This window comes from Macadamia integrifolia, chromosome 8, assembly GCF_013358625.1.
Source record: "Macadamia integrifolia cultivar HAES 741 chromosome 8, SCU_Mint_v3, whole genome shotgun sequence".
NCBI lineage: Eukaryota > Viridiplantae > Streptophyta > Magnoliopsida > Proteales > Proteaceae > Macadamia > Macadamia integrifolia.
Genome location: NC_056564.1, coordinates 34,676,079 through 34,699,934, shown reverse-complemented (window position 1 = coordinate 34,699,934; position 23,856 = coordinate 34,676,079). Strand labels below are relative to the sequence as shown.

The window sequence follows — 23,856 nt, the reverse complement described above, 5'->3', positions numbered from 1 at the left end:
TTTTTTTGGGGGGGGGGTCGAAACAGACTTGAGTATTCAGATTCGCTTAATTTGGTAGATGTGCAACCTTAAGATGTTTCTTTGTATCTTCAAAATTTGTTGAATACAATAGTTTTCCATCAGTTCCTCTCTGAATCTGCTTTGTAAAACGTAGAAGTTTCTTACTTATCCCCTCCCCTCATTCAAAAAAAAATTTTGGTTCTTTTTCTTTTACAAAATCATCAGTACCAGCTGGTGGATGATCTCTGTCAAAGCTTTATTTCTGAATCCCTCTAATTGATAATTGATATGCTTTCTGTAGGATGCAAGTGCAATGAAGGGAAATATTCTGGCACTTACGGATGAAGTGGTCTTACCCTTGGGTGCAGTTTTGACTGCAATTAAGGTGCTTGAGAGTGAAGGGGCTGTTCAGAATGATCCTCTAATCATCACCCAATCCTCTTCTTTAAGTAATCTCTCTATCCTACCTTGAGACCCATTTTGTTTACAGGCTGCCATAGAATGTTTGATTTGATATATGTGTTTCCTAATCACTGTATTGAAAGTTGAAGTAAAATCCTCATATACCAGTTAAAGCTCATCGTTGGGCAGCTTCTGATACTGTGTTGTGTGCACTATTGCTTTCTTCCATAATCTAATGTTGTAGAGAGTGTTCATCTGATTTTGGGTGCGATGGACTTACAGAAGAGCTACCAGTTCAGTCCTCCTCTCTGGATATTGTTGTCTCAATATCAAGGACGCTTGAATTTCTTGGAGATAAATTGCTTGAAGAGATATCCAGAGTATTGAAACCTGGTGGGACGGTCCTAATTCATACTCTGCAGCAACCAAGCTCTACTCTGGAGCGCAAAATACTGATGGCAGGATTCCTTGAACCACAAGTACTCCAACTCAAACTATTTTTACAACAGGAAGATGGTCTGTCCCATACGGTGAGCTTGGCCTCTTACCTTTCTATTTAGTTTTAACAAACAGACAACCGAAAGCTTATTTGATTTGTGGGGAGTTCTGTATGCCTGGCCTATGATCCTATGGGTCAGGTGAACGAAACCTCCTTGGTGAAGTTACTCCAAATTAGATGGACCTTCTTGAATAATAGGTTTTCCTACAAAGTTTGCAACGAGATTTTGACTCCTCTTGAGGGTCCTGGTGTGGCATGAGATATGGATTATTTCCTTGGCAGTAAAGATAGTGTCCCTATATAGTATGTTCTTATATTCTTTTCACAGATTTCATCTGTTGTTTGGTCATTTCCCGCAGATTAAGGCCAAAAAACCTTCTTGGAAGATCGGTTCATCATTTTCCATCAAGAAGAAAACACAAAGTTTGCCAAAAGTCCAAATTGATGATGACATGGATCTTATTGATGAAGATAGTCTTTTGACGGAGGAAGACTTGAAGAAACCACAATTGCCACCTGGTAAAATAAAATAAATTCAAATTTCAACTCCTCTCTCTCTCTCTCTCTCTTATATATATATATATATATATACACACACACACACACACACACACACAGGCATGATCTTTGGAAGCTTTTATGGATCTTTAGCAATTCGTTACTGTGCAGTTGGTGATTGTGAAGTTGGAAGCACAAGGAAAGCTTGTAAGAATTGCACTTGTGGACGGGCCGAGGAAGAGCAGAAAGTGCTGAAGCTTGGGGTCACTGTCGAACAGCTGAACAACCCTCAATCTGCATGTGGCAGTGTAAGTGTTACTTTTTTGCTTGTCAAGTTGATTGGGAGTTGATCTGTTATCAGAAAGTTAAAAATGGAGTTCCTGGCTCATTTAATTTTATCAGCCCCAATTTTCTTGGTGATGAAAGGTTTCTACCAAATTACAGTTGTAGAGTATGACCCTGTTCTTGAGTTATTACTTGGTAACATTCACCGGCAGTTACATGGCAGAGAAGAGTTAGTTTATGTTATAGTGAACAAGACATTGATGTTAGGCTATTCTTTTGCTCCTTATATGCATGTCTGGAACCTTAACTAGCTCTTAGTTGTACCCAGTTGTGCTGGTATCATGTAGATACGCTCATCCAACATGCTCAAGTGCTTTGACAAGACTGCATGGTATTTTTTTTGGGGGGGGGGGTGGTGGAGATAGCTGTCCATGTGGCTCAAATTTTTATGGCATATACCACATTGCAACCATGCTTTTGAGTGACTGTTTTCATGATCTAGCGGACGAAATATAATAAATAAATAAAAAAAAATTATGTGAGCTTAATTTTCGTCCTCTTTTGACTTTTTTATTTTATGCTCTGCAGTGTGGACTAGGGGATGCATTCCGGTGCAGTACATGCCCTTACAAGGGTCTACCTCCATTCAAATTGGGTGAAAAGGTATTGCAGAAATTGAAACTCAAATACAGTTTTTAAAATGACTTCCCTTTTTTGGCTCTTGAAGGAGAGAACAGTTGTGTAAACTTGCTGCCTTCACTGATGCAGGTTTCACTCTCTTCGAACTTCCTTCTTGCTGACATTTGATTTTTGGAGAAGCCTGGTAGACGCTTTGCATTGTTGAGTACCTGGAGTTTCGAGGTAGAGGAGTGCTATGTTCGGCGTGGTGGTCTTTTTTCTTCTGAGTGGTTGGATGTATCGCAGTCATGAGACCATATAGGAATCAGTTTCAAAGATAGAAATATACTTCAAACGGATGCCCTTGACATTCTGATTTCTGCAGAAGCCATCATATGTTCAATTCAGATTGTTGTTAAACCTCTATTTCAAACTATATTATTAGCTTTTTGTGGAATCTAGTTAACCAAACTTTGAGAATCTGTCCATCACTCTTACGGCATTACGGCATTACGGCATTACGGCATTACAGCATTTCTACCCTGTAGAGTTGCAGCGTGTGATAGAGTGAAGCTTCCCGTTAATGACTAACCCCTGTTAGAAATGAACAACAAAAAATAAACATTAAATCTAGTGCAAATTTTAGGGCTCCTCTTATGTTATTGATTCTTCATATTCTTTCCAACTCCATGATCCAGATTTTATTGGAGTCTATTGAACTGTCTTGGGAGATTGTAACAGTTCTTTCTTTCATTTAGTGCGGAATCGCTCCCAACAATCTAGGACCTATTGCAAAATCAAATCCTGCACTTTAGAAAACATATGATGCACATTAATGGAGGAAGGAATTGAAATCTTCGACGCATGGAATCCAAGGATCATTCCAAATATCTATCAAAAGTATCGTCACCAAACTTTCAAACAAACAAAGTTCTTTTAATAGGTAGAATACTCAAACGTTGTTCCATACCGAGTCTCCTTCTGGAAAAGTATTTGATTCAAGGACAGACGCCGCTGACCACAAATTGGAAGGGTTAACAAGAAATGGTCAACCTAATTTAATTAACAAAACTTTAGTATGAATCAAACTGTCCCGAATTCGCAAATCTTCATAACACTTGGGTTGACAAATTTTCTTCCAAGACACCAGTGATAGTTTTTTCTTAGTCTAAATTCCCTTTCAAAATCTAACAATTAATGGAATCAACTTCTTTTCAGATTTTAGTAGGAAATTAAAAGCAAGACATGAGAGATGAAGATAAGACTGATTGGACTGCAATAATCTACCATGCTTCTTCGGTTAACTGTGAGGCTTTCCAGCCGGATAATCTCTTCTTCACTCTATTTACAACATTTCAAGGCATGTTGCCTAAGATATTGGGATAAACGATTTTGTCACCAAATAAACAGAATTTTTTTGGTGACTCGATCAAGATATTCCTTCAAGACTCAAATTTTTGCTAAAATGTATGCAAATTTTTTTTTTAAATTAATTTGTTGCCCAGAAACATCAGCAAATAATTCAATAATGACTCGAATCGTGGTCATATCTTTTTTATTAGCTCAACAGAAAATGAAAGTATCATCAATAACAAGGAGATGTGAGATCTCAGGGGCTGTCCTAGCCACCTTAACTCACTCTAAAAAGATTTAGTTCCCAATACATTGCAAGGAGTCTCAAAGACCTTCCTTTGCCGTAATGAAAAAATATAATGGCTGAAAGGACAGCTCTGTCTAACACCCCTAGATGGTTCACAGACGAAACTGCTACCCTCAAATTTATAGAATAAGTCATAGAAGAAGTCAAGTGTCATATTAACCATTACATCAAGTCTCACCTTACAGACTCACTTCACCATACTGGGAATATGGGAACAAAAATCTCACAATCTGAATGAGGGGTCGCTCACTTAGCCAGTAAATGAAGTATTCTATCACCTGATTTCGTAGTAAAGCAGACTTGAACATCTAGTAAGTGTAATTCAGACTCAGTGTCATCCAAAACAGACTTTATAAACTAAACCCAGTCTCAAGTTAACTAGCTGACTCGATATCACTCTTAACAAGCTTAATTTTCAAGAACTCAGCACCTACTAACCTCTTTCCTATGAGAATGACAATTGAAAGTACCTTGACATCTTAGTGCCTTGGATGCAAGTACTGTTTCTTGGTACTTACCTTGCTTAGCTCTATTATATTGAGCTCTGTTTGTTTCTCAGCTTAAGAAGCTTTAATAGTACCATTTGCAACCAATTCAAAGTACAACAACAATGTGCTGTTTGCAGCCACCAATCTTCTGGTAAAAGGATACAAAATTTGTCTCAATATTTACAATCCTGCTTCTCCCTCTCTGTTGTTTGTCAAACAGCTAAACCTGTTGAGAGAGGAGCACAAGAAGGCCTTGAGGGCCTAGTAATATTTCGTTAATGAAACTTAACAGTCCAAACCAGACCACAGGGGTTACATCCACTCCTCCAAGAGGTGGAATCAACTTACGGGTCGGAACAAGAAGAGGTTCTGTTGGAGCATACACTATAACATATGGGAACTTCCCCACAGGTAGCTTGGGGTACCAGGACATAACTATTCTAACAATAAAAAGAAAGGCAAATGCTGAGAGGAATGGCCCAAGGACCCCGATTGCCAGCTTAGCCAATGATGGATCCAAGTCTGCTAACATGATTCTTTGCATGTAGTCTGAAATGGTTTGTGATGATGCCTTAGGTATGTTAATATGGAAACTCTGGGTAGTCTTGGATATATCAAACAAAGTTTGTGATATGGATGATGGTGAGAGTTCAGCACTGGTGCGTGCTCCAACCTCCAGCAAACAGTATGTACCACATCTCCTTTTGGTTGGGCACATGAACCTTTCCTGTCAAATAGGCGAAGCAATAATGTTATATTAGTTGATTTGTGAAAACTATCAGTACTTTCATAAATATTGAGAACAAAGGCGGAAAAATGAGAATGAAGAAAGATCTTAGCAAAGAACCATTATCTGTTTAAACATTGGAATTTTAGCTCCCACAAGTACATGCATGATAGGTTACTGCTAGATTTAGTTTTAGTAGGCAGTTTAGATTTCTAGGCAAGTCTCATGTTTTATAGGAGTTGCAACCTTCACGTATTTGGTGAATATTTGGCTTCCTACTATCACTTGAGTTGGATGTGGAGTATGCTTATTGGTGCTAACTGTGTAAATATGAGCTCAGCAAGTTGGACTCTAAAGATCCAAACTGATCCCAAAAAGGAGTCCTATTGTGGCAATTTGAAGCTGCTCACCCACTAATCCCTATCCTTGACCAACATTTACTCCCTCACCTTTAGGAAGAAGAAGATGGGCAATATCCTGCAGATGTTGCTTATTAAAGAAGTGAAACTATAGCAAATGCTTGCTGGTTAAGTCAAGGTGAACACTAATTCTTTTGTTGGCACTGAAGAAACATAAGGACTTCAGGTGAAGGATTACTTGACAAGACTGGATTAGGTTAAAAAGCGATTTTTCATTAGCATTGAAAAAGCAATGTCAAGGTTGTTATTGATTATGCAAAATTTGAAACTCCTTTCAAGAGTTTCCACTATAAAAGAAGTGTTATTCTTTTAAATGTCTGTAACAGTAACCGGATCTTAGCCATTTTCTTTACCATAACTAGACATTTGAGTGCAAAAGATGCCAGATTTTTGGACACTTGAGATTGCAGTTACATTTATAAACTGGTTTTTCTACCAACCTTGGAAATGGAAGATTATTAACACTATTTAGGTAAAAAAATAACCAGTGAATACAGCAGGTGCCAATCCCAATCAAAAGCTGATGATCAGAAGCAATTGCATTTTCTATGACAATCAGGAAATCCATCTCTGTCCATGGCAGAAACCAGACTTCCACTCAATTTGGACTTTAAGAAAACTGTAATAACACTTGGATATAAGTTTCCGAATAGCAAACTAAAGACCAACAGTGTGGCTTCGATCACATGGTTCAAATAAAGCTCATCAAAGTCACATGAGGTTCTGGGAATCAAATACCAGTAACTAGTCTCATAACCACTAACTACAACATGACACCCACCTGCTCCCCCTCTTTCCCTTTCCCTCTGTGCATTAGAAATTAAAGAACAAAGAAAGAAGGAAGAAAGGAAAGGACTATTACCCAAGGCTGGTCCCGTCTATGTGGGGTTCTGGGAGGGGTGAGTTTTGAATCAGTCCTAACCTTTGACATTTTTCCACAAAGTGGCCACCCTCAATACTCAAAATCCGGGTATTTGCCCTGGAAATCCAAACCTTTTACTATTGTAAGGACTAGGGCTCAATAAACTAGTTGATATAGGAATTGATCCAATGAGGAGCCCCCTAAGGTGGTGTTTTTCAACTGGGTTCAGTCAGATTAACTCTCATACCTCCTCCTATTTGCAAGCCTAAAACCTTCTTACCCCAGTCTAGTGCTAAAAAAGACCACTATCCCATATTTTTTGTGCCTGGGAGGCTATGGCTTATCCCCAAAGACGAAATGGGCTATTCATTAACCCTACCTATAGTATTCTCTTCACTCTCAAAATGCTCTGCACCCTTAAATCAATAGAATTTGGAGTTTAAAATGTCTCCATTATTTTAACTCACAGTCACAGACATCCAATAAAATAAACCAAAGACAAAACTATATGCTAAATCCATGAGTTTGGCCATGGCAGCAGTCTTCATAAATTAGTTAGAAACGAGAATTTCTGTTAAAGCGAGCACATAGTTTCCTAAATGTGTAGATGGCCATGGGTACTTACAGAGATATAGAAGTTTGGTTGCTTGCGAAGCAGAGGAGGTGGTCCTTTGAAGAAAAAAAAACAGAGTAGAAATTCAAGTCGGGAATCAAAACCAATGATTATTATCATCGTTAAATCAATGATTTCCCTGTAGGAAGAAAGAGAAAAAGGGTTTCAAATTTTCCAATAAATAACAAGTTGAAATGCGAGTTTACCTTTGATTTGAGGGCGACAAGTAAGAGCAGAAGAGATCGCCATAGTTGGAGGTAGAGTTAACAGAGACTCTGTGAGACAGAGAGAGAGGGTTACCTCTTCCGATCCGTATCTCTTATAAATGGACAGGATAACTCGTCTTCCACCTTGGATCCTCCGTGGCATGCTTATGGATTACCGTTGTTAATTCATGAGAGTAGGGAAAATGGTTTCCCTCTGTCGGTTGTAATCATGGATAGAGGAATCGGATTGGAAATGGCTTTTTTCGAAGGGTAAAATATTCTGAAAAAAAAAAAGATTTTTTTTAATTGAAAGCTGGGGTATTTTTTCGATCCTGGTCTATCTGGATTGGTATCGAATTGGTATCAGGCTTAACCGCTTAACTGATTCCATTCTCGACACCGAGTTCTAAAACCATAGCTGTGACACAACTACTCATTCTGGGTTTTTTTTCTTGTATCACCTTGATCAACATTTTGTACTACTAAACAAAAATAAAAAAATAAAAAAATAAAAAAATAAAAGGAAAAATAAAATTCAAAACCTAATTCAACCAAGGAGAGGAATTTGCACACCACCCATGTGCAGCAAACAAATGGGTGGCACCAATAGAGACATGGAATGGGGCATCTACAGGAGGAGCAGATAGACACATTGGATGCTAACTTGTAGTTCACAAGCTGTTTGCCCTGCTTTTTTTTTTCAATTAAATATTTTTTTGTGTATTGACATGTATCCCATTTACGTTCAGGCACACTTGTGGTCATCATATCACTACCATGAACTTTCCCATAACCTTGGATTTTTAAAATTATACTCTAGTATGAGTAAAATAGGGCAGGGTTTCTTAAAACCCTAACCCAACTCTAGGTCCTCAAAATTCAACCTAGGCCCAACCCAACCTTGTCGGGTTCATACCAACCCAACCCGACCCTAATTGACCCTGATAAGGTCGGGTTGGGTCGGGCTGGGCTGGGCTGGGTTGGGTTGGGTTGGGTTGACCTTGGCTTCTACAATGGTTGGATTAATCTTGGTTGACTTGGTTTTGCCATTCATAACCTATACATTAAAAAATTATAGAAAAATGAAATACCAATAGGAGCCCTAAATTCTAATATAAAAATTTAGGGTTAAATTTTGGGCCGAGTTGGGCTGTGTTGAGGCCTCAACCCGAGCCAACCCAACCCTAACCTAGGGTCGGGGTTTTTCAACCCTAACTAGCCCTCAAGGTCAAAAAGCTTAGCCCAAGCCCTGTTCAAGCTCAGGGCGGGCTAGACTTTCACTCTATACTCTAGTCACAAGCTTAGAAGGCTCCTAGCCACATGGTTTTTCTTTATGGTTCTATAAATCTACTATGAATATTGTTGGAGAAATACTTCTAAGACTCGTACTCTCACCAAATTATGTGGCCACATCTTTGTTACAAGATCTCTTAATAAAAGAATTAGTTTTTGGAAAAGTTTGAATTGACCAGATATGCTTCCACACAAAATTCGGAATCTGACCACGTTGATGCACTCAAGAAGTGGATGTTTCTAAAGCAGACCTTGCATCTTCTATCGTAGTCAAGAGATAATACACCGACTTAACAATATAAACACCTTTGTTGGAAGCTCCCCAAACTTGCTCATCTACACTTGGAAAAAGACGAAACTGAATTTTTAATATTGCATCAAAGTCTGTCAACTGAAAAATTGATGAAGTAAGTCCATTCTTCATGAATCATGATCTACAAATTGGATCTATTTAATCAGAGACCCTAAAAAGGAACCTTCTGACCTTGAACCGTGAAGCTTGTATTGAGGCAGTAATGGTAATTTGACTTCCTAAGTACATGTAAGCTTCATTTTATAAAATAGAACTCGTAGTATTTAGTGGATTCTCATATTGCATAATTGACACACTCCAAAGGCATAGTTTTCCACCTCAAGGGTGAACAGTTGGTACTACTCTTTCCCATCAGATTCTGGATCTGAACAATGTTACAATCCAATATTTAATTGTCATGAAAAGAGAAGTAGTGAATGTGCTGATCTTTGTAGCTTTATTGTTTGGTACCTTTGGTGTACCTACTATTATTTAGTGTCTGGTACCAGGACTTGGACCCTACTGAATTCAAGCCACCCAAGTAGCAGCACACTCTGATGAGTTCCTCGAAGTCCAGCATGTTAAGTTTGTCTCGAATTCTTGACCCGTTTTGAAGATTGACCCGATCCGACATATTTTGGTGGCGATCCGAATGGAAAATTTTTTGAGATTTGTGATGGAAGCAGAGGGCTTGGGCCGATAGAGCCCATCACTGATCTCGTATGGGGGTGCGGGGGCGTATGGTTCGACCGGATCGACCGCGACCCGATGGGTTGAACCATGATTTGGAGTATATATATAATGTACTGTTGCTTGTTGAGAAAGTCATTGTATTCCGGGGTTTTCAGGCAGCTAGGGTTTCAGGGCGAGTTTTTCCTCACCGCTGCTAGGGTATAATTTCTTCTCTGCATAGTGAATCATCTTCTTCTTTGCCCGAGGACGTAGCACACCACCCTGGTGTGTGAACCTTGTTAAATCTCTGTCGTACGGATCTATTGTCTCTTTATTCGTGTTTCTTGGTGTTTGATCTAACACAGCAGCCATCATGACAAAATCTTCCTCCTCAACTGGTTGTGGAGGAGAAAAACTCTATTTAGGGATGGTGTCCTCTCCTGTTCTATAAGCTCAATGTCGATGCCTTGGGGGAAGTGACTATCACAATGGAGAAATTGATTAATTATTCGAACTTCTCGTGGTCAAGTTCACCTAGTGATGTATATCAGGACTCAGGAGCAACAACAAACATTTCTTTGATAATTCAGCCAGTTGTGGAATATATTTTACATTTGCTTTCGTATTTTAGAATTTACCCTTTTTTTTTTTTTGGTATTCCTAGGGGGATCAATAAGGTTGTTGACTCCTTAACAAAGAAAACTTCTCGGTAGCATGTACAATAACATGACTGAAATCCACTCTATGGTTTGAAGAATCATGCAGTCCAACAATTGTGCATTCCTCTCGGTCTAACGAATAAATTCCTTTCTACCCAAAAAATATTTTAAGTATTCAAATGGATTGCTTATTTTAGTAAGTCTTGGCAGCCATCTTGCATTTTATCTTCATCAAGTAATTTTTTTACAATGTGAAGGAAAGAGGGAGAGTTAGTTCAAATTCAAATGATGAGGTATCCAATTATGATACTGGTTCCTTTAGTGTGCTGGTGATCACTCTAGCAGGCTAGCTACCATTGCCAACCTCTAGATTAGTAATTTAAAAACGACATGGTTAGCTAAGGGTGTTAATCAGTTTGATTTTGGTTTAAACAGTTTAGATCCGTTCGGTTCACATTTATTTGACTAAAACCGTAATCACACCATTTACTAAATTGGTTCTACTTTCTGAAACCGTGACTGTTTAGTAAACGGTTTTGGTTTCCATGGTTTTTAAATGGTATCGGTTTCACGGATTTAAACGATTTCGGTTTGGGTTTATTTCATACGGTTTGTAAAACAGTTCACAATCGGTTTGTTAAAACTTGCAACCATCTCTAAACTGAAGATCATAAGCTTATCCAAAAATAATTGGCAACCACAATTAAGAGATTCTATATTAACAATGGTATGTCTTAATTTGATAATCTAGTCCTATTTATTTGCATGGTCATTCTCAAACATATAGAATTAATATCATACAACATCCAAATCTAGCCTTCTACAGCATAAAATATTAAAATGACAGGTGATTCAGCCAAAACACCCCATTTGTGATAACAAATTGTAACATATATGGATTACAAGTTCATGATCTAAAGCCTAAACTTGAACTGAATTGCAATAAATCATACCAAAGCAGGATGGACACTTAATTTAATTGTTAATTGTTATATGGATTACCGTCCTTACTTTATTTAATTGTTATACAGATTAATCGGATCGGTTTAAACAGTTCGATTTAAACGTTTTTAATTCAGTTTGAAACCAAAAGGTTTCACGGTTAAAACCTACCCGATCTGTATAGTTAATCGATCTGAAACTTGAAATCATAACTGCACCATTTACTAAACGATTTTATAATTTCAATATAAATGGATCAATTCAATTTCAATTACAAAGTCACATCTTTAAAGTTAGCTCACAAAATCAATATATGTTGGCACGTGGTTCCTATATCTATCGGGACTTAATCCCTCTCTCTTTAAAATTTTGACATGTGACTATGAGAGTAATCTAGACTATGTCAATCTTTTCAACAGTTGGAATGGATGTACAATCTGTCCACATAGCAGAATGGATACCTATTTTACATCCCAAAAAACAATAAACTTTTGTGATAATATTTAATTATAAAGAACTAAAGGGAGAACCAATACTCAGTAGTTATTAAAATAAAATGATTTTCAAATATTGTTGCAAGCTCACTTTACGGGATACTATATTCTTTGTTCTCTCTCTTGGAGGCTGGGGGGGGTGTGAAGTACGTAGGAGTATATTCCAATTAAAAGTATTTAAATACTATTATAAAAATAAAAATAATTCAATTAACTCTACATGAATGATTCTTTAACTACAAGGTTAGCAAAAAAAAAAAAAAAAACTTTGAACTATATCACATGCTTAAGATTAAAAGGTATTTTTTAATTTTTATAATTTTCTACACGACACATCTAGTACCTTATAAATGGGTACAAGAGAGAGGAAAGGAGGAAAATATATACTAGAGCAAATGGTCAAGGCAAGACTCTATTTGCGGTTTTGAGTCTTGATCATAATCAAGCACCAAAGATTTTAGTAGCTTTTGTGATAGAAAAGTATAGTTGAGAAGAACAAACGTTACTTGCTAGTGTGAATCTACGCCTAAAAGAAATGGGTGTGAAAAAACAATGTTATAGATATTTGTGCATCTCCTTTCATTGGCTGCGTCATGCTGGTATTATTTGCGCATGTTTGTACTCTTGCCCAACAAAGAAGAAAGAAATTTAAGATTTCCTAATCTTATGGAAATGACTGTGAGGGTGGCTCATTATCTTTAATAAATCAAATATAGAACGTGAGATCCAAAATATCAAGATCCCAATAAATAGGGATTTAAAATGAAGGAAGAAGCATAACCAATATCCATCCGAGGGTTGTCCAAATGGTAGATGGTTAGGGTGAATTGAGGATTGTGTGGATAAGCGCATGGTCCTAGGTTCGATTCCCCATCTGTGCGGTTGCGATTTAAGTGGAGACCGTGGCGAACTTTGCCCCTTTGCCCTATGATCTGAAGACACTCTAACGTGCCATCCCATTGGCCTAGTGTACTGGCATAGGCAACATTAGACCAATAAGGTTCTCCCATGAGCAAATTAAAAAAAACGACAATCTTTTCATGTCATAAAATATCGGAGCGTTCTTTTTCCCTTTTTAGATTTCCATATTATTAATATTACAACATAGCATTCAACATTGCATAACTTGTTTCATTAAAAAAAAAAAAAATTATAGCTCTTCGGTGCTCTAAGCTAGACCCTCAAGATTTATAGCATAGAAAAACCTTTGATCTACTATGCACGGTTCTCAGACTCAATTGGTTTCAATTAATACTGATTTGGGTCGCCTTGAATCGGATGAGTTTACTCTTTTGTTTTTATAAATTTTATAATATTTTTACCCTTTGGTAGTATCAGTGGATGGATATCGAATCGATCAAGAATCGAGATGGATCTCAACCAATATCAATCTTGATACAAAATTATGAATCATATTGAAAGTATTTGTGCCGCTTTAAAGATTACCTTTCATAAAAGAGGAAATTTCACTCTCCTCCCCTAAATGTTTCATCTATTATACAACTCTCCCCTGCGAAGTTTATAACTACATACTTTTCTCTCCGAAGTTGTAGATTCTATCAACCGTAACACATGATTCCTCACTTAATGGTTTCTCACTCACGATCAGAATACGGTTCATAGAATCTACAATTAAGAAGAAAATGGTTGGTAGAATCTACAACTAAGAGGGAAAAGTTTATAATTATAAATTTCACAAGAGAGAGTTGTGTAATAGATGAAACATTCAGGGGGGAGTGAAATTTTCTCTTCGTTGAATAATAAATGACTTTGAGAAGAAATAATATGTGACTACACCACACACAAAGGGTGTGAAAAGATCATGTTATCCAACACTGAAAATATTTATGCGTATCTTCTCATTAAGTATGAGCATCGATATTATGGTCTGTCCTAATCCTTCGTGGCATGTGTAACATTCTAACGTCAATGATTAAACCGTTAAAAAACTATTCATTTAGAAAAGTTACAAATTTCAAAAAAATTTGAACCGTTTGACAGAAGAGGCCAATTCCTTTGTCACTTCTTCACAACGGTCAGTTTCATAGATAATTAACTATCTATACGGATGTGATTCTCCTAGAAAACCACTTTCAATCTTTATTATTTTTCATGCACTTTTTCCTTCTCCCACTCTGTCGCATTTCAGTGCTTTCCTTGCATGGGTCCACTGATTGTGTAAACTCATAATCAACCCGTGCATACAGTAACAATCCATCTAGATTATGATATCCATAAACAAATTGACTACCTGAACATCATTGAGATCCTAATCCAACATAGTAGATTCATCAAAATAAGGTTGAATTCTTCATCAATCCCAATTAAAATCTCTGAAGCGAGGTGGTTGGGGTGAGAGAGATGATTCTACAAATAAAATGGTATACACCCAAACCTTTTATCAAGATTGATTTCAAGTGAGGCTTTTATGTGGTCAATGCTTATGTAATTTTGTATGTTGATAAAATGGATCGAGTTTCGTCTCAGGAAGCATGTGGAAGAGTTTGACTCTTTTTATTTCTTTGGAGCCGCTCACATGAGATGTTTAATACTCTTCCTTGTTTTCAGTGAAATGATGATTCTCATTCAATCCTAGTATGATCTGGTCTATGCGGTTATAGAGTCAATATGGATCCGTAGAACTAGCAAGGTCGACTTAGATACCCGTCATTGATAAAAAAAAAAATTGAATTTTTCTAAGACCATAACTAATGAATGGTAAAGTTTTTAGATGCCGAAGGGATATCAAAAAGGTAATTTAGGAGGGTACTAAAACAATACAAGGTTTTATGAATTCTAAGATGGAATGGAGAAGTAAAAGAAAACTTTTCCCTAAATAATTGTTTTGAAAAAACCGTTTCTAAATACAGAATAATAAATTATTTTCATTAAAAAAAAAAAGGGGCAAAACCCATTATTATAAGGGCCCAAACGGGACTTTATTTTATAGAGTTTCAAATTTCAAAACGGTTCCCACTTTTGACGTTGAAAAGGACGTTGATATATATCGTCGTCAAAAGACCCAAGAGAGCGCCACTGGTAGCAGTACGCACGTGGCGCAGTTTAGTAAAACCAACATTCCCGACTCTCCAAAACCAACGGGTAAGAAAAAACTAATTGAATAAAGCCAGAGTGGAGTGGCTACTGGTCAGTCCATCTTCTTTCCAACTGCAAGATAGCTTTAATTTCAAGTCCGCTGACACTACCCTTCTCTCTCTCTCTCTCTCTCTCTAGTCGTCGTCTTCTCGCTTGCTCGCGTGTTTTCGTTCACTTCGATAAGATTTCAGGCTTTGCTCGCCGGAAACTCGGGTTAGGGTTTCGAACATGGCGACTATGGAGAGCTTGATCGGTCTTGTTAACAGAATCCAGAGGGCTTGTACTGTTCTCGGTGACTACGGTGGCGACAATAGCGCATTTTCGTCTCTGTGGGAAGCTCTTCCTTCCGTCGCCGTCGTTGGAGGACAGGTTTCTCGACTGTTTTCTCTTTCTTTGTCGTTTTATTCTTGTTCTGATCTCGTTTTCTGTTTGTGTGTTTTGGTTTTGGTTCTGCTTCTCATTTGGTGGTGTGAGCAGAGTTCTGGTAAATCTTCAGTTCTGGAAAGTATCGTTGGGCGCGATTTTCTTCCTAGGGGTTCTGGTTAGTGTCTGAACCTTCGGTTGAGTTGTCTTACTGAATTCACCGGGAAAAAAAAGTGTTGTCTTACTGTTGTTGTCACTACTGGTTGCTGATTTGACAGTTTTGTGGTGTTTTTCTAGGGATCGTGACTAGGAGGCCATTGGTATTGCAGCTGCAAAAGACGGATGAAGGCCAGACTGAGTACGCTGAGTTTCTTCATTTGCCGAAGAGGAGATTCACCGACTTTGGTAATATGAAGATATCTTCTCCTCTTTGTTATTAACGATGGAAGGAATATTTGTTTGTGTCCTCTTTTAGTTCAATGATCAGCTTGAAGGACTCGTCTCATTCTGCACTTTTTCCTCGTTGCTTATGTTATTGCCTGGGGAATATTTCGCTTTGAACATACTAAGGAACCCAAAATCATTTTAAATTATTTTATTTTATATTTAGCAAGGAAAGCTTGTGATTAAAAATGTTTTTTCCATAGTTTTCTTGTGACTGTTCAGTCTTATAATATTGGAAGTGGTGGAGGCGCAATTTCTTATTTTATTAATGCAGTTTTGGTTCATGTGTCATGCTATAAACAGGGTGAAAGTGGGTCTGGCACTGCACTTACTAGAGTGTCATATGAACTGGATGATATGCTATTGAAACTTCAAAATGATAGTGTATATTCAATCCTTTGTTTGAAAATTTAGTATACTACTCATTATTTACCTGTTTCATTCCCAGCTGTTGCCATTTAGAATAAAAAGGATTAAACTTAGATGTTTCTGCATTGTATTTGCATTAATGACTTGGGTGTTATTGTTTCCTTTGATTTTTTATGAATAAGGGAAACATTGTATTATGTGTAGAGATTGCGGAATATGCATTGTATTGTGGTATGGGGAGTTCTAGTTGAAAACTGTAATCTGTTCAATTGACCTTTTATTTTCTGTGCTTGTTTTTCAGTCATCTTTAATTAGGCTGATTCAATGTCCATATAACTTTATATATTCTTAATATCTGAAATTGTTCCTTGTTGCATCTATTATGTTCACTATTCATTAGCTATGGCATGAGGTATTGATGTATTGAAATGTGGTATAGCTTTAATACATATGTGGTGTTGTTGAGAGTGTTAGTTACTGAAAATTTGAAATCCTACTGCCATTTTTTTTAATCCCTTCTCTGTTGTGGAAGTTTTTTTTGAACCTTTGATGTGCTAATGCAGGTGTGGTCCGTAGAGAAATTGAGGAAGAAACTAATAGGGTCACTGGGAGGACAAAGCAGATCTCTCCTATTCCTATTCATCTCAGCATCTATTCTCCAAATGGTGTGTGCATTAGGAACCCTGTTTTCTCTGACTTGTTATGAATATTATTTGAATTTTTGAAATTTACCTCTCAGATGTCTGAAGTCATTGTGAAGTTTTCTTGTTTGCTTTTGGGGGAGCTCTTGGTCATGCTGGTTGAGTTTTATTGAACAAGGATAGAAAGCACAACTTTTAAGTCATGAAATGAAGATAGAAGCAAAACTTTCTATTCATATTCTTGACATACATACAGTTGATCTTCATCATTACATCATTGAGCATTCTCTTTGATTAGTCATCAGTAGGGGTGTCAATGGGCTGGGTTGTTGGGCTGGGTTTTTTAAAACCCCAGCCCAAACCTTAAGGTACTCTGCCTTGGGCCTAACCAAGCTCGGCCCAAATTGACCCTGATTATGTCGGGCTGGTTGGGTTGGCCCTGGTGTGATGTATTGGTTAATTAAAAAATAGTGTGTTTTATAGTTGTGCCTTTGTGGATTAAAAATTAAAGTTTGTGTGTGGGTGAATTAAAAATTATATAGGTGTTTGTGGTATAAACTATAAAAAATTTGGTGGTACGTCAGTGGAGTTGTTGATATATTTTTATAAATTTCTAATACACAGTATATAGGGTCGGGCTGAGCTCATCCCAATGCCTCAGCCCAGGCCCTGAACAGGCTTGGGGGGGGGGTGGGCTCGGGCTGGCTGGGGCATTCACTGGGCCTTCTTGTGGATTGGTATGCTTTTGTCTCCTGGCGAGAAGTTAAGGAGAAAAGAGGAAAGATAATGTAACACTTCATTATGAAGGCTGATTGGATTGAAATTTTGAAACTTAATGTTAGTTTAGGACCTTATATTGTACCACCTATCTCTATCTTATCCTTTGTTGGTGGTTTTGTTTTGCTTCATCCAAGTCAGCTCCTCTAAAGGTTCCCTTTTCTTTTAACAAAATTGCTTTTGTAAAAGGTGCTGTAAACATGTGAGTATGTCCTCACTCTTGGAGCAGTATCGACACGTGAATGGGAAGCCCTAAAATTATGATTGTTCACATTGGTCTGTGATAAATTAGGGCTTTTGCTAATATGTTGGTGTCTTATTTGGAGGATCTAAAATTAGGTTTCAATTTGTTTCCAACTAGTGGAAATGAGCCTTGGTGGTCCAAAAATAATGGAGGGCACATAGCCATAAATTTTTAGCTCTGTAAACCATATGGTAAGGCTACACCTCAGGGGAGAGGAGGAGCTGGAAGAAGGGATGAGACAGCTTTTTTTCTTAGATGGATTTATTATTTTTACTTATTTTTATTTGATTTATAATGAGGGCCTTCTGCTTGCCTTGAAGGATCTCTGCATCACCTTGACGGAGATTTTTTTTTATTTTTTGGATAGGTAGGGAGGGAAATAGGTAACAGCCAGGAGGCTCGAACTTGAGGCCTCCTGGGGAGCATGGGTTGTTTGCACACCACAGCTCACTAACTGCGTTAGGCAGTTGTTGTCACCAACTGCGCTAGGCAGTTGTTGTTCTTGATGGAGATTTAGATCAATCTCTGTATCTCAAAGTTATTTGGCATCATCATCATGCATGAAACTCAGGTGTATTAAATGTAGGCTCATCATGTGATATATTTTGTTGTGGGCAATGCAGTGGGGATTGCTTGAAAAGTTTTGGTACTGCAGATGGTGTTTTTCATTTTGAAACGATAGGACTGTTGAAGTACGAATTACCATGTGGCAATTTCTCTATGTTACTCTTGGGCAGATATGTGCAGGATGACTTCATTTTAGAACTTTGGTTTCTGTGTTTGTGGACTTTTTGACTTATGATCGATAATAATTTTTTCTATGCTTTATAAATTTACTTTGAAGTACTCTAGCCGCATTTTTCATTATGCCACTGCTGATCATGACTGGGTCTGGTCTTTATAGTTATACAGTGCAGGACTGTCTTCTACTTCATTTTCCTCTGTTGATCTCTTATCTTTGGTAACACCCAACCTGACTTGGCCTCTGATGCAACCTTTTTGGTTCACTTCATCTTGCAGTTGTCAATTTAACACTGGTAGATTTACCCGGTCTGACAAAGGTTGCTGTGGGTATGTTATCCTTGTATTATTGATTACTTTCAGTACCATCTCATGATTAGCTGTCCTTTTAATATTCAACTTAATTGAACAATGTTACTCTTGGCAGAGGGACAGCCAGATAGTATTGTCCAAGACATTGAAAACATGGTTCGAACTTATGTTGAGAAGGTATGGATAAAATATTGTTAACAGCAACTAGCCTTACTTTTAGTGAAATGTTTCTACCTTATTCAAGAAGTGGGAAACACATCCTCCTAATACCTATTCTATAATATGCCAACTTGATCTTTTTTTGTTTATTTATTTATTTTTTTTTTCAGTTCTTTTCATTGCTATTTTTGTAACAAGTGTGGCAAGGGCATGTGTTCTTACATGACATTGTAGCTCAAGGAAGGGCTATTTGACTAGATTTACTTGGTAGGATTGTAGGGATGGATGTCAGTTCAGAGATTAAACATATCTGAGTCATGAAGTATTCTAAAAGCTCGTGACAACTCAGTCTTTGCATTGTGTCCTAAATAAATATGTGCATGGTATGGGAAAATTATTTTATAGTGACAAAAGTAATGGTTTTCCATTTTTCCTATTATCCTCCTTAAGTAAGCTAATTATCTACAAAGATATAATGATTCTTTCCTCCATTATTTCCTACCTAGTAAAAAACATGACAGGTTTCAAATGTTCCTGGTTTGTAGGGGCAGTTTTTGCCCGAGCTTTGATGCTGATAGGTTGTAAAATGTAATAAATGTAATTCATTACATCTAAGTGCCTCCCCTTTTTTTTTTGGGTTAATTATTGTTATCAAATTTTCTTCTTGCATAGACATCTGAAAGCATTAATATGCCATACTGGAAAAAACATTGTAGGATTGATATTTTCATGAGATTTCATATCATTTCAAGTAATTCTGAAAGTTTAGCAAATCCGTCTTGCATATAATTTTAAATATTCCAACGAAATGATTACTTTTCCTCTCAAGTCTGATCGAGTAAGTTGATTCCAGAACAAAGTTTTAAAATCTTGATTCACAGGGCTGTTAAGATATGTTTTGGCATTTGAATTTAATTTCTTATGCATTCCAACTTGTTTGGTTGGATCACTTTTGCAGCCTAACTGCATCATCCTTGCAATCTCTCCGGCGAATCAAGATATAGCAACATCTGATGCGATTAAACTTGCTAGAGAGGTTGACCCTACAGGTACTTTGTGCTCTGTTTGATTGCAGTATGAATTGTTGTTACTTTTGGCCATATATTTCTGTAACTGCAAACTTTTTATATGACATGGTTAGGGGAGAGAACTTTTGGGGTGTTGACAAAGTTAGATTTGATGGACAAGGGGACGAATGCCTTGGATGTAAGTTCTAATGCTACTTCCAGCTTTCGTTCAATTTTTGTTTTTCCTTTTGATGTCCTTCAATGTATTTCATATTATGTTTCTAACTGCTTAACATATGCAGAACTTAATGAATGATTTTTTAAATGGGCCTGAAATGTTTTCTGTCTGGTACATCATCTTCATTTTTGAAGGTTCTCGAGGGAAGATCTTATAGGTTGCAACATCCATGGGTTGGAGTCGTGAACCGTTCACAAGCTGACATTAATAAAAATGTCGATATGATTGCTGCAAGGCGTAGAGAGCGTGAATATTTCGTGTCAAGTACAGAGTATGGACACTTGTCCAGTAAAATGGGATCCGAGTATCTTGCGAAACTCCTCTCAAGGGTATTTTTCTGTTATCTTGATTTGTTTGCATTTGAAACCTAGGTGATGTACAGAATAGGTCAAAATATTAGATACTCTTATTTGAAATTCCATAAGAATTGATGGTAATCTGATGAGTTACTATGGTTTCAGCACTTGGAGTCTGTAATAAAGGCACGTATACCAAGTATCACGTCATTGATAAACAAAAACATTGATGAACTTGAATCAGAGATGGACCATCTTGGTAGGCCTATAGCTATTGATGCTGGGGTGAGTAACCGATAACTTTGCTGATCATTCACAAGTGAATTATATCATCATTTTATTTAAGTTCATAACTAGAGTATGAACTAATTAATTTGCACTTCCAGGCTCAGTTGTACACAATTTTAGAACTCTGTCGAGCATTTGATCGTATATTCAAGGAGCATCTGGAAGGAGGGTAATGCTAAAATACTTATTGCCACAATTGCTTGTATTGAGTGGAAGGGTTAATTAGTAATATTATTCAATTAGATTGTCTTACATGCAATGGAATAACCATTCCTGATTTCAAGTTTGAACATATATCTATGATGAATCTTGAATGGTAACCCAAAATTATATCTTGAAGTGAAGTGCTCTCCACTTAACAGCCCATCGCTGGTGCCTTTTGATCTGACATATTGGTGTGCTTGATGACCTTTTTTTGGTCCAGCATATCTTCTTTACCTGTATAAGGAAATTTTTGTTTTTCCTAATCTTACTCCCCCCCCCACCCCCCAAAAAAAAGAGGTAAAATGTCTTTGATGGCATAGATTTGTCATGTGTGACCTCCAAAAAAAATGCCTTCCGTTTTTTCTTCTTAGTTTTGTTCCTTCTTCAAACAAATTATATGTTCCTAATTTCAGGCGTCCTGGTGGTGATCGCGTATATGGAGTTTTTGACAACCAGCTCCCTGCTGCTTTGAAGAAGCTTCCTTTTGATCGACATCTATCCCTGCAGAATGTAAGGAAGGTGGTTTCAGAAGCAGATGGTTACCAGCCCCATTTGATTGCTCCTGAACAAGGTTACCGACGCCTCATTGATGGATCCCTTCAATATTTTAGAGGCCCGGCTGAAGCATCAGTTGATGCTGTAAGTAGGCTCATTCCCTACTTCTCTAAATATCTAAAGATTATCATTATTAAATATGTAAAATGAATCTGGAGATGTGACTATTATCATGTCTTCGAAAATATTTCCTTGCCTTTTTATGTGAGTTAATGCTCTTATCAGATTGTGGAGTGTTTCAATGTGATATCTGAATGGGTTGTGGGACTAGTAATTGATTTGACAACTTGAATTGCAGGTCCATTTCATATTGAAGGAACTTGTGAGAAAGTCAATAGGGGAAACTCAGGTGCGATATTAGCGGTATCATTTGTCCATTTTTTTTTTCTTTCTCATCTGGCTATTATATTGAGTTTTCTTTGCACATAATTGCATGAAGTTTGATATGTTTTAATATGACAGGAGTTGAAGCGCTTCCCAACACTTCAAGCTGAATTAGCAGCTGCTGCCAATGAAGCATTGGAGAGGTTCCGGGATGAGAGTAAGAAGACAACTCTGCGGTTAGTGGATATGGAGTCATCATACTTGACTGTAGATTTCTTCCGGAAGCTTCCACAAGAGGTGGAGAAAGGGGGAAACCCATCTGCTTCAACCATCGATCGATATACAGAGGGTCACTTCAGGAGGATAGGATCCAATGTCTCCTTTTACATCAATATGGTGTCCGAGACGCTGAGGAACTCTATTCCAAAGGCAGTGGTTTATTGTCAAGTTCGAGAGGCCAAGCGGTCTTTATTGGATCACTTCTATACACAAATTGGCAAGAAGGAGGTAACTACAATCCTCTCTCTAGGCCCCATTTTTTTTCCAATATATATGTGGAAATAAAATAAAGGATAGAAAATATCTTAGAGTTTGTCATATGACGTTAAAGAGAGGATCATTTTACCAAAACAAAAAGGATCATAAAGTTTTAGTTGGATCCATTATTTTTTGTCCAAAATATTTCCCCCATTTTGTTTCATTTCCTGGCATTTCTCCTTATAACAAACTGAGCCTAACATGTGTACACATGTGCATAGGCTAAGGTATTTGCAAAGTGGGGATATGTTAGCTTTCGTGGGACCTTAAATGGTTTCAGACTTCATGTGGCAAACTTTATGCCCTATTTTTCCATCCATTTTCTGCATCACTCTACCCCTATCCATATATTAGCTAGGAAAAGTTTTTTGCCATATGGAAATGTTTCTCTTTGCCATGTACCAACTAAAATGTGATATTTGACTGGCTTACAATTGAGATTTCCCGCTCAACTCTTCTGGAATATCCTCCCCCTTGAACAAGAGATTTTGCTCTGTATTGCCGCTGATGGTTCCTCTTTTTTTTTTCCCCCTTTGGCAGGGCAAGCAGCTTTCACAATTGTTGGACGAGGACCCTGCTTTGATGGATAGGAGGCAGCAATGTGCCAAGAGACTTGAATTGTACAAGGCAGCAAGGGATGAGATTGACTCTGTGTCATGGGCTCGGTGATATGGATGTGGATCGATGGCTTATTTCAGTTAACCAGTCTACAGAAGTCAATGGGTGATCCATTCTCCATAGGTTGCAGATATTATGGTTTATGGATGGGATGTTCAATTCACATTTGTTTTACTTGTAACTTGTGATGTGTTATTCTCTCTTTTGGATGCTGGTGATATATTTGTTTCATCCCAAGTAGAATTGGGTTTCAACATTTAGATTGTACAGAAATTCTCATGCATAGACCCAATCTATAAATCATTTTACATGATAAGAGGTATGTAAGGCCATTGAATTTTGAATGCATGGGTTTTTGTGGGGTGGGGGAGTGAAGTCATTTTCCAGTGAATAGCGTAATTTATGCCTGTTTGGAGGAGCACATGGGTGGGAAAATGGTTGTTAGGTTTTTACCTGTCAAAATGGTCAGGGTCTCCACTCGGTGGTAGCATTTTCTTTAACCTAGATTATCTCGAAGGCTCACCAAGTTTGTAATTCTTTGAACTTTGCATGGAATAGTTGCAAACTCTACTAGATGCAAAATTACAAAATCACAAAATCATAAAAATTATCCTCTACTAACTCATGTCACTGAAACAAAGCCCCTTCAAAGGGCCATGACCATCGAAATTGCGGAACTGGTGGTGATACCTGTGTGCTTGCCCAATCTGTTGGGGTCCCTTCACCCACTATGATGGATCAAAAGCAAGGGAATAACATGTCAAAGCAATGCGGTCGCTATGGTACTGTAGCAGTCCACCTCACTGTTAGCAAAAACGGGTTTAAACCGGAGTTTTACCGTATGCTTTTCAAAAATACTTAAAAAAAACAGTAAACTTCAAGCATTCAGGTTCTATACATGTTCTAAACGTGTTTAAAAAGCATTCTCATTTTTATAGTGGTTTTTAAGATTTGATTTTTTAACATAATGTCTATTTAATTGACCATATATCTCTCCTGAACTTTGATGCACCT

General features: G+C 37.5%; 3 protein-coding genes across 5 annotated transcripts in view; 2 read left to right on the top strand and 1 right to left on the bottom strand.

The window, feature by feature from the left end:
* The window catches only part of LOC122085589 (anamorsin homolog), a 10,598-nt gene extending 7,814 nt beyond the window's left edge, over positions 1-2,784 (top strand). The window contains exons 2-7 of the mRNA XM_042654067.1: positions 302-449; positions 685-932; positions 1,261-1,420; positions 1,571-1,707; positions 2,273-2,347; positions 2,453-2,784. Coding sequence (XP_042510001.1) covers positions 302-449; positions 685-932; positions 1,261-1,420; positions 1,571-1,707; positions 2,273-2,347; positions 2,453-2,491 — 807 coding nt within the window. The 3' untranslated portion in view covers positions 2,492-2,784. The remainder of the gene's footprint in view (positions 1-301; positions 450-684; positions 933-1,260; positions 1,421-1,570; positions 1,708-2,272; positions 2,348-2,452) is intronic.
* Positions 2,785-4,562: 1,778 nt separating this feature from the next.
* LOC122086085 (protein COFACTOR ASSEMBLY OF COMPLEX C SUBUNIT B CCB3, chloroplastic-like) lies at positions 4,563-7,543 on the bottom strand. Of its 3 annotated transcripts, none has more exons than XM_042654781.1 (3): positions 7,278-7,543; positions 7,084-7,210; positions 4,563-5,177 (listed from the first exon to the last, which is right to left on the bottom strand). In XM_042654781.1, exons 2-3 carry the CDS (start codon positions 7,189-7,191, stop codon positions 4,671-4,673), a joined length of 615 nt encoding a protein of 204 aa, XP_042510715.1. In that variant the 5' UTR covers positions 7,192-7,210; positions 7,278-7,543; the 3' UTR covers positions 4,563-4,670. The 3 variants fall into 3 exon arrangements, with proteins under 3 accessions (XP_042510715.1, XP_042510716.1, XP_042510714.1); XM_042654782.1 differs by having other exon boundaries at positions 7,372-7,543; XM_042654780.1 differs by having other exon boundaries at positions 7,084-7,127; positions 7,278-7,538.
* A 7,237-nt stretch (positions 7,544-14,780) lies between these two features.
* Positions 14,781-23,158, top strand: LOC122087058 (phragmoplastin DRP1E-like). Its single transcript, XM_042656038.1, has 15 exons — positions 14,781-15,094; positions 15,203-15,266; positions 15,386-15,493; positions 16,465-16,566; positions 18,584-18,634; positions 18,732-18,793; positions 19,734-19,824; positions 19,917-19,981; positions 20,155-20,349; positions 20,482-20,601; positions 20,703-20,773; positions 21,222-21,447; positions 21,662-21,712; positions 21,826-22,194; positions 22,765-23,158. The coding sequence occupies exons 1-15, from the start codon at positions 14,954-14,956 to the stop codon at positions 22,891-22,893; spliced, it is 1,845 nt and encodes a 614-aa protein (XP_042511972.1). The 5' UTR covers positions 14,781-14,953; the 3' UTR covers positions 22,894-23,158.
* Positions 23,159-23,856: the final 698 nt, after the last annotated feature.